We start from the raw sequence: 18,845 nt of genomic DNA, 5'->3' as shown, positions 1-18,845 counted from the left end.
CGTAACTGCTCCAGCTGGACCTGGTCAATCAGTCTGCTTTCTCGGACTTTTGAGTGGCATCTAGATAAATTTGTCGTAGCTCTATACATATATGCCTTAATAATGTTTAAGATTCTTAGCCCTAAGGGGCGTGACTTCGCAGACGCTGGAAAGGTGGTAACTATTTATTTCGTATTACATATGTATATTGCAACAAACTATTGTAGAAGAGTCTTGTGTTTCTCCGAGCGCTGGCGGAGAAGGTGGCGGATATATTTTACCCTCGGGATGGTCATCTTATATATAATTGTTCTAAGCCGCTTCCGCTTCCGGACGCGCATAACTTAAAATAAAACATTCTTCGTTCAATTCTCTACTCTGTAAATCGTATCGCTTTGTATGAACGGTGTATAATAATACACGTAAACAAAGGAAATATATTTAATTATAGTAGACACGTTGATTTCTGAGCCTCCGCTAATGTATTCTTTTGTTGTCGACCAATGAAAAATAAGCATTCAAATATAAAACAAGATGGCCGACAGTAACATGACAACAGTTTTAAATAATTATTATTTATTAGTAAAATTTTGTTACGTGACAATAATTTGTATTAATTCGTCATGTGCGTTGTTCGATTTGACTGAATATACATAATCGGAGTGCAAATTAACCAGGTATATTATAACTATGAAAATGAAATATATACATCGGATTTACCAGTATTGCAATCCCTATTAGCGTTAATCATTCTCCTGATTTTCTTATTTTGCCGGAAGAAATGAAAGTATAATCTTCCCATTAAATATATGTATGTTTTAAAGTATACTATAACGTAATAAATGTTGTTCTGAACGTATTAAAAAGCTTTATAATTGTCTATTCCACAAAAATGTACATTAAAATCCTTAAATTAAAATTAGTCGAATATAGTGATCGTAGTATACTAAAAAATATTTATTTTTATGCGACCCGTTTAGTACATGAGTTGAGAGTAACTGAAAGCGTATTAAAAATGCGATGTCATATCCACATATCCGTCAAGATTGCAAAAATAGCTGAAGGTTAAAGATACAATAAATATACATGTATATATATGAAACATGTCATTTTTAAAATGCTTTCGGGTACAATCGCTCTACAACAAAAACATATCTATATTTTTCTATAACCACGATGAAAACAGTAAGTTTAAAACATGTTTTTAAATAGTTTATCTTTATAAAAAAAATAGTGAAGCATAGATAATATATTGGACATATATTTAAAAATATTTTTTGCTCTGGAATATGTTAATTTATTATTAGCTATCATGTATTGCGATTCATAGTATATACTGTTTTTTTTTCACTGTTGTTCTATTTGATTTTATATTTTTTTAGAATACTTGTTATATTTATCATAATTTATTATTAGTGGTAGCATTTAGGTCATTTAGGGAGGCAGGTGGGAGCATTTGCCCCTCTTTGAATTTAGTCAGAAAAATTAATGTAATTTAATGAAATACTATTAATCTTAATGAGAGCAAAATATTAAAAAACGACTCTGTTTGATTCTAAACCAGAAAGTAGTGGGTTATCTCAGTAAAAAAAATAGAAAATATTTGTTAAAATATGTCAGTTTAGTGAAATCATATCGAAGTACATTTTTTCTGGTAGATATACGTATATTTTTACTAGTTAAAATATAAATTACCTAGCAGGCGTTAGTAAAAGTATATGATTTCAACTTTTTCATATGTAGTAATATATATATATTTATTTATTTACATGCGTCATATTTTCATATTTTTATTAGTAAAGTCCAAATACATTTTCACCAGTAGATATATATTTATATTTGGGAAAACATAATTTACCTGATTGGTGCTAGTGACATTATATGCTGATCTAAAATGTCTATGAAACTCAATTTGACAGTTGCGAAACGTCATTTGTTGTTCAAACTCAAGTCTAAAATACAAACTAAGTCAACTCATTTCTCAGGGAAAAATATGCGGATAAGAGTGTTTATAAAAATATATATAAACCACTTCTAATATAAGAGTGTTGGTTAAAGTATATTCAAACCGAATTTTGGTCAATAGGAGGGCGCAAAAAAAATTATCATTTCTCAGAAGGCAAAAATTCACGTCAAAAGCAATAAAATCGTGTCGGCGCTATCGCCGTCGCTCGTTACCGAGCGTTCCCACTGCATAGTTTAGATATGATTCATTTGCTTCTCTCTTATTGTAAGTCGTAATATTATTAAAAAAAGAGTAAATATGAACGCTAGATAACCGAGCACGATTTAATTGCTTTTGACGTGAATTTGGTCACAAAAATGCGTGTCATTTAATGAAATACTGTGAATTTTAATGAAATAAAAATAATAAAAAATGACTACTGACTAGCCAACTGAAAAAATTTGAAATGACGTCCCTGTCACTAACAATATAGTTTTTTTTGTATAGTCGGTTTTTTAAGACATTTTATTAATTAACGAAATTAATGTGTTATAAAATATATATTTTATTTTTTAGAAATGCATCTTCATGTTGATGATCGTCACGGTTTCATCGCAACATGTTATTGATTATTCTAATGATAGGTATGTTATTATTCATTAATGTTTATATCGCAATTTTTAATACAGGATTCTTCGCGATGATTACTCACGTTTGTTCACATTATACGGTCACATTATGCGGTCGACCGCTATAACAATGACGGGAACATACCAGTCGAAACGTCGATCAAGTGTGGTCATCGCGAACAATGCGGAATGCTTGAGATATATCAAGTCTATCCATTTTTCATGCTAATATAGATTACATGTATGTCAGACTGCGTGTTTGACATGACACAAGTTTTTTTAATTAATTTTTTACTGTATCACTGATTATAGAGCAAAGAATGATCGATTGAAAAAAGCGTATGAATTTGTAAAAGCAGTAGTTTTTGAAAATGACGACTACAACTTACTGGCAGCCGACGGTGCTACCTATCGTATTACCGCATACGTAGCTGGCGAAAATTTAGTATGTATCATAAATTATTTTTATAATGTGTAAGTATATAATTAAAAAACAATGCTTACGAGCATGATTTATATTTTTTTATTATTGATCTATTGCGTGATATTTCACGAAAATCCCTCATATATTTATTGTAAATATTGTATTGCAACATGACAGATGTTAGCGTAATGCTTAACGACTGAGTAAAACAATCAACAACCACTAAATAATTAGTGAGACATTAGATCTAAATCAAAGTTTGTAAATATGTGACATTTAATAATTATGAATACCATAGTTTAAAAGCAATGAATTTTACTATGCATAAAATAGATTTTATTGTAATCTGTGAGCAAAAATCTAATCTGTGACGATCACGATCATGATAAATTTTTTCGGCTGATCGAGCAAGCCAAAATGTATTAAGCAACAGCTATTTATAATTTTCGCCAATAATTCAAATATGCAAATGAATAAAATATAACGTAAAAATCTAAACGATAACGGCGTGCTCACAGTCGCGTTGGGGGACACTCGCGCCAAACAAGCGTCGCGGCGAAAAGGTTAAAGCTAAAATATCACATGATTAGGCGGGTCGCTAGCAACTTAAACCTATCTTTGAATCTCTAATTTAAATGTTATTTATTAAATTCTGTGTGCCGGGGTAATAAAAATGTTACACTCATTGCTCATCGTTGCGACATAAAATTATTTGCACAAAATTCTACATAAAACAGTAAAATAATCTGTGGTTTAGTGAAATAAAACATTGTAAAATATGTTAATTTACTAAAAAAATTTTTTAATATTTGTGTTAGTTAATAATAGTCTTACTTGCTTTAGGCAATGGAACCACTAGTTGCAGCTTCTCCACAATTACTGGTAATTATTATTAAATAATCAAATTAATTTACAATTAAAAAATAATAATATTAACTATACTTATTAATACAATTTATATAGGAACGATTTACAAATATTGTACCTAAGCTAGAGGCAAGATTGGGCGTAGATGAAAATTTGGTAATTATATTTACATTATTATTTAGAGTGACTTCTAACTTCTTTGTTATTATTGGTATTATTTTAGGATGTCCAGACAAGGGTTGATATTTCACAAGAATCGGTAATTATTAGTAAATAATTTAAATAATTTTAAATGACAGTACAAAAGTTCTGTCACAGAAAAAAAAATTGATTGTATAATATAATAGTCGAGTTGTAAAAATATCGATTTGAGCTCGTGAAGATTCGAGGTGACTACCTAGTTCAACTAGATTGTACGGTTCTAGTGAAAGCAGTGGTTTTTATATGAATCTTTCATATTGTCTTATTCCAATCGTATTGTACTCTCTGACGTGTGTAATAATGCAACGTTATATTTAAAATTGTGTAAAACGGTGTTTAGTACCTGCTCGCTGAAGATATCCGGATTATTTTTGTTAAAGTACGGTCCAGCGGTTTAATTAAAAAATTATCCAGCACGAAAATACATACTTGATATTTGTTGACAAGACTATGATTTAAAGTAAATTTAAAGAGCCAAGCTACGAGTTTTATTATTTGTATTAAATAAGTCAAAACACAATTAATTTTACGATTATTTTAATGTATATTGATATTATTTTAAAGTAACCTATTCTTAAATGATACTGCTCATAATACACAGGTAAATATTATTATTGAATTAAACTAATTTACAATAACAATATTTTGATATTTAATAAATTTATTTAGGAACAATCGTCTGATGTATTGCCCCAAGAAAAATCAAGATTGGGCATAGATGAAACTTCGGTAAATATATATTAAATTATTATTTAAAGTAGCGTTTCCAAAGGTTGTTATACTGAAATGGTAGACGTGTTGCCGGGATCGATGTTCAATGCGGAAGTTTTTTTTTGGTGTCCGCGTATCCATATTTTATACAAATTGTTCCACCAGAAAAAAATTTTGTTCACGATTATTTTTGGTCTAAAAGACAATTAGAAATATTTAAAAGCGTGCTAGGATTTGTTACTGTCATTTTACTTTTAAATAAAAAGTCGTTAAATATGAAACAAATAAGGTGGCAGTATAGCGTCATGCTGTATAATAAATAGCGCGTGCTGCGCATTGTTATTAAAACTTTTTTGAACGATGCTTTTATATAAAGCTGTTTATTGTCAGACACCGATTATCATCGATATCAGATTTTTATGTCAGGTACTTAAAAGCCCTATCGACCTGCCAAAGTTTATGACTTAATAACGTAATATACAAAAAAGTTTTTAAACGGTAGTGTTTCAATTTAAGATTTTATTTTATATGAAAAAAAATATTTTACCTGACTTTTTACAACATCTTCTAAAAATAGCCATCTTTTAGTTAATAATAATTTTACTAATTTATAATATGGTTTTAGTTTTAGTACTTAATATATATATTTTTTTAAAATATAATTTTAGGATATCCCGACACCAGATGCCGTTGTGCCAGTAGTACCGGTAATTATTGTTATATAAATAATATAATTCACAATAACAGTAACCTGATATATATTTCTAATTATGTACATAAATAATAAATATGTATATATACAATGTCTTGCAAAAAGTCAATTTAGTTATTAAATAATTTACTAACCATGATTAAAAAAACGTATAGTGCAGTTAAAATATGTATTAAAACTTATATTTCTGAGCATCTTAATTTAATTAATTAAATCATTTAAAATTATTTACTATTAAATATTTGATTGAACTAAAATAAAACTACGAAGACATATTAATAAGCAAAAATAAAATATAGTTATATAAAGAGCCGCCTTTTAGTTTTATGTATTTATATGTTAATAATTATTTAATTTTTGATAAAATATAATTTTAGGTTGTCTCAATATCAGATGCTAATGATCCAGAAGTACCGGTAATTATTGTTATATAAATAATTTAATTTACATTTGATATTTATTTTTAATTATGTATATTTGAAAAAAATATGCTTAGAGTATATAACCAATAAGATAAGAAGAGAAAAATAAATAATAAAAAGAGAGTATTTACTTGATTTAATTTTTAAAATGTCTTGTAAAAAGTCGATTTATTTTAACTATAATATATGATTTACTATAAAAAAATACGAATAAATTACAAGCATAAATTAAAAGCAAAATACTTTAAAGCATTTTTTTGGCCAATTTATCATATAATTAAAAAATGAATTTACCCTTTAACTACAAGTTTTATACACTTTATATTTATTAGTGATTATTATCTTAGGTTATCGTGACGTCAGATGCTGCTGTTACACAAGCAACGGTAAATATTATTATATAAATAAAACTAATATGACATTTATTATTAAATTTTTGCTTTTGATTGTAAAAATTTGCGATAAGGTGTCGAGAATGCTCGGCTTTATTATGCGGAGCGTGGTCACTTGAACAATTTATTTTCAATTACCGTTCTCTACGATACGCTAGTTTGTAGCTTCCTAGAATATGGCTCAATTGTCTGAAATTCTATTAAAATCTTATTGTTATCGGAGAAGATTAAAAATTCTAAGATATCTCTATGAGAAAGAGTATGGGTCGTACCTGTATTTGTATCAAATATCTTTAAATACAATTCATTGCATTCTCAGCATAGCGTCTGTTCAATGAATCAAATTGAAATTGCTAAGCAGCGGTGTCGATAATCCGTCGATGCTCTGCAATATTCAGCTACGGTCTATATGAGTCGCGATTGCGTCCCTTGTTACGATCCATGTGACCACGACCTCAGCGCTCGAGAACAATCCCAGCTATAAGGAACTGTAACAATTTATGTGTGATGGTGCATATCTCTTTTAGGTGTGCACCACAATCAATGTTATAATTTAACATTTTGTGTGTATTTAAAATTATTATAGGTGTGTAAAGACATTTTTTTGTATAGAGGTGTTCATAATGTATTAGGGAAACCTGTCAAGTATTATAACTTGACAGGTTTGTGGTAAGTAAATAAATGTTATAAGAAAAATCAAACTTCTAAAAATATTTTTATACAGCTTCTGATAATATTAATTTTATTTTAGGTTACCTCGACACCAAATGCTGTTACTTCACAAGCACCGGTAATTATTATTATATAATCAAAATAATTTACAATAACAGTAATTTGATAGTTATTATACTTGTGTCATATTTTAAACTTTAATGTTCAGAAAAAAAATGTTAATTAAACATACAGTATAAAGATTATTTTTTTAATTTTTTGATTGAACTTTTTACAAAGTAAGAAAATATACTGTTAAAGAAGAAAAGTTTACACGATCGACTTTTTGAAATGTTGTATAAAAAGTCGCTTTCGTGTTATTAATTATTCATTTATATGATTAAAATATAGTCAATAATTATGTGCTAATTAATATTTCAGATTTAAATAACTATTTATTAGTACCATTTTTTTATTAAAAAATATCAAAATTAAAATAAAACACATTATAAAAAATAAATCTAACAAACACGTTTCATATTATTTTTAGTTAATGGAATTCTTTAAAGTTATCACTTCACCAGAAGCTGTTGTTCCACAAGCACCGGTAATTATTATTGTGTATTTAATATAATTTAAAATAACAGGTAAATGCTATTTATTAAATTAGTATGTAGCTTGCGTACGTCATATATTAAATTTTTGGCTTTAATAAATGAAAGAATTGGCATACATTTAAATTCTTAAATTATACAAAATTAAACTATTTTTTCTCAAAGAAAATATGAACTTGAAACTCTTGATAATATATAAGCGATATGACCTTTTACAGTGTATGTATTATTAAGAGTCGCTCTTTATGAATTTATATTAGTTAAATATATAAAATTGCAATAATAATATTGCATTTATTAATTATCTACAAATTAAAATTATCGCAGTAATGCGGTAACAGTAAAAAATGCAATATGATCAACCGCATATCTATCAGATGCACACTTGAGATCTCTTCCCATATTGTAAATCGCACAGCTACAACCATTAAATAGAGTAAAAATATCAGAACGAAGCAAAATAAATATTTAAAACCGAAAAAAGTTAAGGGTCCGGTACTCGCACACTTGCTAGCCTCGGTACCTCACGACAGTGAGATACCGACAGCTAGTTTATTTTAACTTTTTGCTTTCTCTTCTTTAAATAAATATTAAACCATCTTGAAACTATTTCAGTTATATCTATAATCTCTAATTTTTTAACATTATAGTTGTGTCTATTGTTACTTAAGTTATCTACAACTTCTTTAACATTATCACCTATGCAATAAATTGCCGGCTGTCGTGCAAATATATGTATTTTAGATTTTTCTATATTTTTAATTACATCATTAATATATATTATAACAAACAACGGTCCTTATTTGGACTTCTGCATTATTTATTTATTTTAATATTTTGCTTTCTTTTTTTTAAATAATTAATAAAACATCTTAAAACTATTTCACTTATTTCTTTAACATTATACTACTGTTTTGAAAGCTCTCTTGAAATCCAATAAAACTGCTCCAATGATTTTGTTTATATCCTTGGCTACCTGTAATACAATCTCTGTGGATTGTTTTTCTCTGAATTTTTGTGAAATAATAAAGTGGTTAATTGTGTGATTACTACTTCTTCCATCACCTTTTCCATACAATACAATATGTTAATTGCTCACATTTCCTCAATATTTTTACTATTTTTTAATCTTATGTATAGGTATAATACATATATGCAAAAATAATATTCAAAAAGTTTTTATTTCCGATTTATTGATCATTTAATAATATATGATAATCTTATATATAATTGTTTTAAGCCTATAAATAAATACATATTTTTTAGTAATTAAATTAATTAATAATGGTATTATTTTAGATCATTTCGACGCCAAACGCTGCTGCTCTACAAGCACAAGTAATTATTATTATATATTAAAAAAATACAATAGCAGTAATTTGACATTATTATATTTGCTTATAGGATTATAAATCATCCACTCTACCTACAGGATCAGAAAGATTTGGCACAATTGAAAATTCGGTAATATACAAAATACATGTATGCTTTTAAATTTATTATTTGGTGTAGTAAAAACAACATTATTTACAGAATGATGTTGATGTTGCTACCCAGGTGACGAAGGAAAAAATGATCACTCTTTACGATGTTTTGTAAAAAGTCGCTATTCAGTATTTAAGTACCTTATGAGTTTATTAAAATTACCATGATTAAACTAAATAGAAGTTTTTGATTTTAGTATATTTATTTCGAATGGTTATTTATTAAAATATATAAACCCAATACAATACAGTACTACGATACAGAAGTTTGCAAGAGTTGAATTTGAATCGCATTCCACAGGCAGATATAAAACTTAATGCCAACATTTTTTTAAATGGATGTATAAAATATGTCCCACTAAGACCTAGTTGACTAATGCAATGATTATTTCTGTTTTAGTATATATATAATCCTGGTAAAATGTTTCATTACGTCTTTGATTTGCCTTAAAAGTTTTATAAGCCGCGTACATAGATACACACTGAATGTGTACGGTGCAGGTAATTAACAAAGAAGTAAGATTTTTTCTAAATGGATATTCAAAACAAACCTTAATAAGATCTGAATGAGTCAGGAGCAGAACTTTTCCGGACTGAAACTCACCAAACCTAAGCAACATCTAGAGCTAGACAACAAAAATGAAGCATTAATAAGTAAGATTCTCGAGCTATTAACCTCTAAACTGAATAAACATAAAAAATAAACCAACAGATATTTCAGAAATACTTTCTGGTGAACTGGTAAGATAGAGACAAAACTACAATCGATATAATTTAATTTAAGCAGAGGGGCTGTCAATATGTGTCGTCGGTTAAATATGTAACTAATAACTTCATGATGTCTGTTGAAAAATAATTGTAAAATATATGTGAAATAAATATTATATCCAAACCAAGAAGTCCCATAATACATTTATATATTGTAGAATCTACATCAAAGCTAACAACGTTAAAAGTAAAAGTAAAAATTACAACAGTAGCGCTGTGTTACTGCAAGTGCAGATTTTTTAGATTTAAGGTGACTGCATGGCTGGACTAGATCTCATCTCTAGATAAAATTATCATCTGTGCCAATTCGACGTAAGTTTCACTGAATTATGGCTCACTAACTATCATATATTCCAAGTCAAAAGCGAAGTGAAATTAAAGTATTTTGTATATGGCTAATATACAATCAGGGAAAGGAGAGAAGATCAACTATTATGTTCTTCTATGATTGATCTCCTCCCCTACGACTTCTTAACAATTATGGATAATTTATGACGAAATTAAAATGTCTTGCTAGTGGTTTATACCGAGTAGTTAAAATCCAACAATAATTTATGCTCGCGCTTATATACTCTTTTGGACATAAAAGAGGCGCTTTTGCTATTTTCTACTTTCGACCCTTGGGCCAATTCGATAATTTGTAGCATAAAACCTTAATAAAATGTCCTATTTTTGCGTAATAATTATAGATAATGCAGAGCTTTCATTAGATACTTGTAATTTGGGTATCTTCTAACCACACTCCATCGATTTGTTTTTATTTTTGTATCGATCCCTTTTCGCTTGTTATCGCTATCATTTTTAGTCCACAATCCGTCCAAATATCTAATCCTCACGTGCTCTTGTATAAGATTGGCGTGACGAATAAACTTGTTCTTTAAATCACAATTACTTTTATTCTGACGCTTAGCAAGAGTTTCTGACAGATTTGTAGGCGAAGAAGATTATATTTATTATATTGTTGAATGAGTTTTTCAATCTACATAGAATAACATAAAGCATCTATGTAATGGTTTCTATTGTATTTGAATTTTATTATTTGGTTTTGAGTAGGGATTCGTCCAAAAAGCTATTAGTTTAACCCTTTGTTTGCTGCTCATTGTATGTGCATAACATAATAAAAATTATGCTACTAGCCTCTGAAGCAAATACCACAAATATATCCGATTCTTGACATCTGAATAAATCAAAAGCTAATGTTTAAGATTTCGGCAACCAAAGGGTTAAATATAATAAGATAATAGCTTTATATTAATTTAAGAAGAGTATTTATTATAAATCATAACATAAAAAAATATTGAATACATTTCGAATTAAGATTTTTTATTTTGATAATGTCTCGCCGCAAAATTGTTTTATATTAATTTAATGAATATTTATGTTAGTTTAATTTCGGCAACGGTAAAAAACTGGTATTAAGTTGTTGATTTCACAAAAATCCTTCACTATAATTGTCAAAGAATGTCAAGGATCAATTTTGGCTATAAATATATGGAAAAAAAATAATCTTCTCATTCGATGCATTTTGCATCGAATGAGACGTTTCCACTATTTATATAAAATTAGGCAAGTTACATAATAACAATGACGAAAGTGAGTATTACGTTTTATAAAAAGTATTTTAATTAAAATAAATAAATACTTTCTAATCCCTTTTAGGTATTTTATATATTTTTTTTGGTCACTGTAACTCAGTCACTTCCATACGACAATTTGAAGTGAGTAAATATTTTTCTATTGTTGTACTTTTTTTCACCAACTTAATCTAAAATATATTTTAGGTATGAAACAGATGGATCAGATAAATTCCTACTACAATTTGAACCAGTGAGTTTTTTATTAAGATTTATTGTTTCATTAATCATTAAAATAATATTGTTCTTAATCTATAATTAAATATAAAACGTTACAGGAGAAAAACCAAAGCTTTCACACAGCAGGTGTAGTCCAAACTCTGTTTGGAGCAAATATAACGGTAAATAAAAACTATAGATTATATATTATAATTTAATTATCTTCATAACTACTCTCTTTTATAGCTACAAACTGAGCCTATTGAACCAAATTACACACCTGAAAAAACGGTAACATTTGATAGTAATTAATTTAAGTAGAATTACTAGCCATTAGCAACAATTAAACTGTGGTTTAATATTTAATAACAGTTATTCTTCTCATATATTTTTATAGTTAATTATCAGAGTTTTTTTAACAGATAGAACAAGAGTTTTTACCTCCCGAGATTGCAAGTTCCCTTATTGGGCATACAAATGGAAAGGTAACCAATAAAGATTAAACTTATTGTCACCTTTAGAAAATTTTATTTTTTATTTTTTTACAGAATCCAACTAAACGTGCAGCATTAACAAATTCTCCGTTATCAACGGTAATTAACAACTTAATATTATAAAAAAATCAATTGAAATTAAGCTGGTATTATATTATTTTTTAGAAAAGTAAAAGTACAGCAGTATTGACATCTCTGTTAGGAGAATCAGAACAGAAAGTAAGTAAACAAAACATTAAGTTATTAATAGGAAATATATGTAATTAAAAATATTTTTTACAGAAAAAACATGAGTTACTTCCTTCAGGAATTTCAAGTACTCTTCTAGGACAGTCAAATCAAAAGGTAATTAATAAACCGAAAGCTTTTACTCCTCCAGAAATATCAAGAAATCTGGAACCACCGATAAATAAAAAGAACAAATAATATGAATAATTCAGGATTCATGTTTTTATTTTTATTTTTCAGTTATTTGGATTATGATAAAATCCTTCGAATCTTAATATTTAGTTTCATTATTATTTTTATTACTAATATGGTACTGTTTTATAACTAATACGACTTTTGTTAATTATGTTTTTTTCATTAAATAAATGCAATTATCTAAAATTGAGTTTGTATTGCTCTATATTTTTAAGAGACAGTATATTATTATTAATTTTAAAGAAAAAATATATTCGTAAGCATTTTTTATTTAAGAAATATTTAAAAAATCTTATAAATTTTAAGATGTATAATATTAATAATTTAAATAGAAAATCAAGCACATTTTAATAAAGCAAATATATAATATTATAATAAGCTATCACTTAAAAAAGCTTAGTAAAAAGTAATTTTTTATTAAATTTATTAAGGCGTAACTTCAGAATTTTCAGTCTGCACATTGATCTTCGACAAGCTGTTTCTCAAATTACAGAAAGCCCTAAAAAAAATAAAACAATAATAATCAAAAGTACATATCATTATTAATAACATGCATATATTTACCTCAAGGTAATAAAATATATTATTTCAACCAAACTTAAAATGGAAAATCCCATGAATAGACCTAAAAGTCCACCACAGTTGGCTAAAAAGTCAGTCTGACCGTATAATTCAGACCTTTTTGAAGTTATGAAGTGAGATTCTTTAAAAAAGAGCACCATTCTTGCCATATTGATTCTATACATAAAATAAATCATGTTGATATACAATTCTAATAAAATATATTATCTAGATATAATCATGAACTTACTCTGGAAGAGAGTTCAAGTCTATTTTGAAAGCAGTCAATAATCTTTGCCAGTTAAAGTCAGCCTGTGATATTTCAGTATCGTAATTTATGGAAGTACAAGCAGGTAAGCATTTGCAACTGCTGGCCATTTCGTCCATTTGATCCAACAAGTTAACCCAATTTTCGTTTCCTGAGTCTGCAATTGTGCTGTTTAAAAGTCCGCCTTTGATTTTTCTCGTCAATAGATCGACTATAAATAAAACCATATAGTAAAAATAAATAAATAAATAAATTTGTATGCTCACTTACTAGAAGACTTCTCTACACATTCAGTACTTCCTGCTGAACAAATTGGCATATCTGGTTTACCTGAAAAATCATTATTAGATTGAAATAATATATTTTACAATTTTAAGTATATATGTTACTAACGAGGCATTGAGAATGTTACACAATTACACAATAGCATTGTATAATTCGTTAAGCATTCCAATTCGCAATTTCCTTGTGTATAGACTTTGAAGAAATTCAAGCGCTTCTCGGATGGAAAGTAACACTGTCTTCTATAATTCAGATAAAAAATAAAAGATATTCATTTTCATATAGATACATTTAATCGTCTGATTACATCATGGGATTATAGCTCTTAAGTCCATCCGAGGTAGTCATCATGTTTGGTTTTATGACTGCAATTACTTCTTGCGACAGTGGAACTCTAAAATATTGACTTCCTACTCGAGGTATTTCAGCTGGCGAATGCAGTAACACCTAAAGATAATTATTATTATTATCACTTTAAGAATAGAAAAAGTTCATTGATTTATAAAATAAATATTTTTTACCAACCAGCTCTTGAGAGAAATAGCGTAAAAGGACCGTAAAACAAAAGATAATAGACTCATTTATGGTTTGCAATCCTGCAGAGATACATATGTGACAGAAGCGTGCATAAGAGGGCGAGAATTGACCGTACGTATTAATTGGCCCTAATAAACCCGTTCATCATTTGTCAAAGATGTTTGCAAATATGATAGGGCTTACAAGGAATGGCAGATTCTCCCACGTTTGACATCGATATAAAATTACAGTTCACAAACCAGATTTTATAAGCTATTTTATGCAGGTAGTGACATAGAAGAATGAAACTTTTTATGGAATGCCACTCAAAAATCTAACTTGACATGAGAAACTAATTAAAATATAAAAAAAATAGTCGTAAAATCTTGAAAAAAAGAATGATAAGCAAATTATTTTTTCTTCATCTTATAGTCCGATTACAATTCTAGCAAAATTTTATCAGGATAACTAAAATAATATTTAATTTTGATTCTTACTTTGAAACCCTGAACAGGACCTCTACATAAATAGTCCAAGTCAGAGTTATTAGCTTGAAGTAAAACTGTCAGACCAGCTTTCGTACCAGATCCCTAAAAAAATCATTATTATGAATTAAAGTTACAGAGTTTATATAAGCATATACATTTTTACAGTTCCTCTCATGGGATATGTTTGAAGTGGCAGATTTTTTGGATATCCATCGTCGCTAGTCCAACCTTCAGATTCATGTCCATGTTCCAAGAAACGATATTTTTCATGCAATCTATTATACATAAAAATTATTATGATAAAGAAAATAAAATTAAAACCATGAGAAAGAATGAAACTTACTTTTCTCTGTTAAATAGTTCATTCGCTGTTAACATGTTGAATGTGTAGCAAATACCATCTTCTGTTAAAAATGGACTGAAAAACTCACTACAGTTCAGTACAATGTTCTTCCATTTGCAATACCATACAGTGTCTTCAAAAGACGGCGCTACCTGTAATTGGTATATGTGTAGTATAGTTTTAAAATTTTGCTCATAGAGTTGAAATTAAAGCTTATTGAAAACAACAAATAAGTACTCGTTTTGTTATTGTAAATTGATAAAACGATATATAAAGAACGAAATAGTGTAGTTTGTATCGTCTCAGACTAGTAACTCTGGGGTTACAGGTTCGAGCCCCGGCAGCAGCACTCGAATTTTTATTTATAAAAAATGCGCTATTATTAAAAAACCGGCCCCAGCTGCAGTGACTATTGATTATAAATTATATTACCATATACCATTATACCATATTAAATGAAATTCAATTTTTTTTAAATATTTGAGTAACACAAGTAATCGTTTTTTTCTCTCAATATACCTGGGTGACTAGTGCCGCTCCAAAATCCTTTCGAAATATGTGACAATGAGACGATCTTTCTCAACAAAAAAATGTTTTTACGCATTAGAAAAAAAAAAGTGAATAGAATAGTTATCGGCGGTGTCTACTATGATCGAAATTTATAAGATTTTTTATAAAGAAAAAAATTATGAATATAATTGAATATTCATGCATTTTTATTTAATACTCGAATAGTTGAAAACTACGAATAATTGAAAACCCAAATGCGCATATTGCTTAATCGTCCGCTGTAATATTGTGACGCTGTGTCTATCATGATATTCTGTATTCAAAGCTGCTTAAAACTTCCGTGTATTTTTAACATGCGTAAACGTGAAATACATACATTTTTAAGCATATTGATTGCAGAGTAGTTTGTGAATTTGCTTCCTTTTTGTAGAAGATGTTGGTCGCACACCAGAGAAACGGTTTCAAACTGAATTTTTCTAAAAATATAGTTTTTTATGTTAATATTTTAAAATGTTTATTATTTAATTATATAATATACATCCTTCTTAGTTTAATGAAATTATTTTGTCATTTTTTGTATTAAAAATAATAATATGAAATATTTCGGATGACTGTCTTAGGTACTTAAATATTTTTAAGTAAGAAAATGCGTGTTTAAATGCGTCATGACAAGTAAGAACTCAAAACTCTTACTCTTCTTCAGTAAAGTTGTTTACTTTATTACGATGATACATCTCTGTGAAGTTGTAAACAGTTTGACGAGCTTTCGTTTCTGAACATATTGTAACTGCTGGGAACGGAACCTATTCAAAAAACAAATTTATTATATATTATTTAATACGGTACCAAACATAAGATTCATACGAATAAATACCTGCCAGATTGGAGTAGAAGATTCAGCAAAACTCACAATTACAGGACTTTGGTTCCACTTGTTCCATATTTTGAAGATCAAATGACCACAAGCCGCCACGCATAAGCCAAACATAATAGTCCACCATATTCTAAAAAATACATAAATTACTGTTGTTTTTAATATCGCATTTATTTATAACTAGCACAATTTAAAGTTTATTTTAGTAACCTACTTTTCAACAATGGGTCTCTTCTCACCCAAATATTTAAGTCCGTGAAGTGAAGTGTTGCTGGTGAACTCTTTGAACACTGAAGTGATTGTGTTCTTCCTTCCTTTTCTGTATTCGTACACGATTTTTCCGTTTTTGTTATGTCGAACCGAATCAGAATGTTGCTTGGATGGTGAACCCGATCCTAACTTTTCTTTTTCTTGACTATGAAAATAATTTTATATAAATAGTTTTCAAGTTAAGCATATATTTTTTAAAATTACCCCGTAAAAGACCACCGTTTCATTTTAAATGTTTTAAGCGTCTTTACGTGCCGATGGATAGTGATTAACTGTTATTATATTTCGGACGAAATTTAATTCGTGATGCATATTCCCAGTTGGCTAGTTGCTAAACAGTTTAATTATAATATAATTAATTATTGTTATACAAAACTATAATAGGTATACATACCACAGCACATCATTTGCTTAATATAATTCCGGTCAAAAGGGCTTGGCGCCATTGCGGCTCTAAAATCAATATTTAATAGAAAAAGCGAGCTTACAATAAAAAATAAACCCTTAGTCTATAGACAAATGGTCAGACCTGTTTTAACTTACGCTTGTCCAGTGTGGAGTGACGCAAGTAATACCATAAAAATAATATATAATACCCCGTTTTATACTAATCTTAAAAATTCCACACCAGATATTTAATTCCTACCATTAAAGAATATTGTTATTGTCATACTGAAAAATATTATAAAAGTACTAATACTATAATACTATATTGTCAAACTGAAAAATACTATTTCAAAACAGTTCTAGTCAATCTCAGATGTGGGTGTTTGCGAGCCAATTGCATCGACACACCCACAAAATGTGTTCACACCTTAAAATTTAAACGGTACAAATGGCCACTCCAGCTATCGGCAACCAAATGGTAAAAGTACAATAACGTATTGTTTATTAAGCGCACGTCGTTTCTAAACAAATTTCGGTGATGCTTGTGAGCGATTAACATTTCGGGACAGATGTGCTTTTTATAATTATTAACACAATTGTTTGGTCACAAGATTTCTCTTCCAATGTGCTGTAAAATAATTTCGAGATTTGTTTGTTCGAATAGTTGTTAGAATGACCTTTAAATTAAAATAAATTGTGAAGGTGATCAACCACAATATAAATAAATACATATATACTAATTAATTCACACATAACTTTTTATGCTAATTAAATGCCGTTATTGTGTAATAAATTAAAATAAACCATTCCCTTAAACGCAACTCGTCAAAGTCGAGGCGTGTCAAAAAATATCCCATGGGAATAGCACAGTTAACATTTGAGAGTTTTATAACCGTACATAAATATAATGTCTATAATAGCTTTAAACTATTTGAAAAACTTATGTATGAATTCATATTGATAAATATTGAGTTGATTTTTTCTTCAGTTATGGTGGTGAGAAACAACTCATTTTTCAGGCAATAATATTTAGATCTTTCATTTCAAATCATGAATAACTGAATAAATGCTTAACATTTGATAAATGTCTTATTATTAATTATATTTTAGAAGCAATGATAGGACAATTTGATGACCTACAACGTATAATTGGTATATATATATATATAAACAAAAAGTGAATCATCTCAAGTTTAAGTCACTGTCAGCATGTATTATCTTTTTATAAAGAACATACTACATAAGTTTGATGTAACTGAATATCCTGAATTTGGCTGTTACGAAAGAGAAATGATTGCAAAGAGCAAAAATTGATAAAAAAACCATGAGGTAGATACATACGTATTTTGCCACATCGAAATTAAAAATAACTCTTGGATATTTTAGCTATCGATTATTCCAGGTATGCAATCACATATTTATAACCATTGTAAAATGTCGTTTATTAGATAACATCCAAGAAACTACACATTTATAAGCTGTCCTTTGGTTGATATATATATAGCGTTCCCACTGCGACAGCGCCTCATACATACTAAGGATATATTACACCTTCACGTTGAAGACATACCTGGTTTATTTGCAATTCTTAAAATCTAACGTATATGTGCATTAAATCTAACACAATGATAATGTTTATGTATTATAAAATAAAAAAAACTCACTTTTTAGCCTCGGAGCCCGTCGACAAGAATTCAAAATTTGAAGATTTCTTTACGAAGATTGTTTTATGATTCCTTATCTAACTTATTCAATGTATTCTTCTTATCCTAAACACATTATGTATATATTTAATTTTCATACTTATAACACACCTAGTTAATTTGCAATCCGATTA

The 18,845-nt window shown here is 28.2% G+C and overlaps 3 protein-coding genes and 1 long non-coding RNA gene across 4 annotated transcripts; 3 read left to right on the top strand and 1 right to left on the bottom strand.

Annotated features, from left to right (window-relative positions):
- The first annotated feature begins 1,098 nt into the window (after window positions 1-1,098).
- Window positions 1,099-9,214, top strand: LOC148237384 (uncharacterized). The gene is made up of 15 exons (XM_088205365.1): window positions 1,099-1,164; window positions 2,501-2,568; window positions 2,866-2,998; window positions 3,821-3,859; window positions 3,941-4,000; window positions 4,068-4,103; window positions 4,715-4,774; window positions 5,425-5,463; window positions 5,846-5,884; window positions 6,238-6,276; window positions 7,034-7,072; window positions 7,484-7,540; window positions 8,847-8,885; window positions 8,952-9,011; window positions 9,081-9,214. The coding sequence occupies exons 1-15, from the start codon at window positions 1,156-1,158 to the stop codon at window positions 9,144-9,146; spliced, it is 783 nt and encodes a 260-aa protein (XP_088061491.1). The 5' UTR covers window positions 1,099-1,155; the 3' UTR covers window positions 9,147-9,214.
- Window positions 9,215-9,438: 224 nt separating this feature from the next.
- Window positions 9,439-9,842, top strand: LOC148237383 (uncharacterized). The gene is made up of 3 exons (XR_015812623.1): window positions 9,439-9,532; window positions 9,607-9,685; window positions 9,753-9,842. It is a non-coding gene; the product is annotated as an uncharacterized LOC148237383 (long non-coding RNA).
- A 1,470-nt stretch (window positions 9,843-11,312) lies between these two features.
- On the top strand, window positions 11,313-12,695 carry LOC148237382 (uncharacterized). The gene is made up of 10 exons (XM_088206133.1): window positions 11,313-11,392; window positions 11,459-11,517; window positions 11,581-11,626; window positions 11,712-11,774; window positions 11,839-11,883; window positions 12,015-12,077; window positions 12,141-12,185; window positions 12,252-12,305; window positions 12,369-12,431; window positions 12,555-12,695. Exons 1-10 carry the CDS (start codon window positions 11,384-11,386, stop codon window positions 12,567-12,569), a joined length of 462 nt encoding a protein of 153 aa, XP_088062259.1. The 5' UTR covers window positions 11,313-11,383; the 3' UTR covers window positions 12,570-12,695.
- A 196-nt stretch (window positions 12,696-12,891) lies between these two features.
- LOC148237381 (pickpocket protein 28-like) lies at window positions 12,892-16,848 on the bottom strand. The gene is made up of 14 exons (XM_088181322.1): window positions 16,826-16,848; window positions 16,566-16,766; window positions 16,352-16,481; window positions 16,171-16,280; window positions 15,854-15,953; window positions 14,968-15,119; window positions 14,788-14,899; window positions 14,634-14,726; window positions 13,928-14,067; window positions 13,732-13,862; window positions 13,609-13,668; window positions 13,321-13,549; window positions 13,074-13,247; window positions 12,892-13,008 (listed from the first exon to the last, which is right to left on the bottom strand). Exons 1-14 carry the CDS (start codon window positions 16,846-16,848, stop codon window positions 12,936-12,938), a joined length of 1,728 nt encoding a protein of 575 aa, XP_088037448.1. The 3' UTR covers window positions 12,892-12,935.
- Window positions 16,849-18,845: the final 1,997 nt, after the last annotated feature.

Source organism: Plectrocnemia conspersa, unplaced genomic scaffold (genome assembly GCF_051122295.1).
Source record: "Plectrocnemia conspersa isolate PC_06_02 unplaced genomic scaffold, ASM5112229v1 ptg000002l, whole genome shotgun sequence".
Taxonomy (NCBI): domain Eukaryota; kingdom Metazoa; phylum Arthropoda; class Insecta; order Trichoptera; family Polycentropodidae; genus Plectrocnemia; species Plectrocnemia conspersa.
Note: the sequence above shows the minus strand (reverse complement) of the source record. Positions and strands in the feature narration are given on the sequence as shown.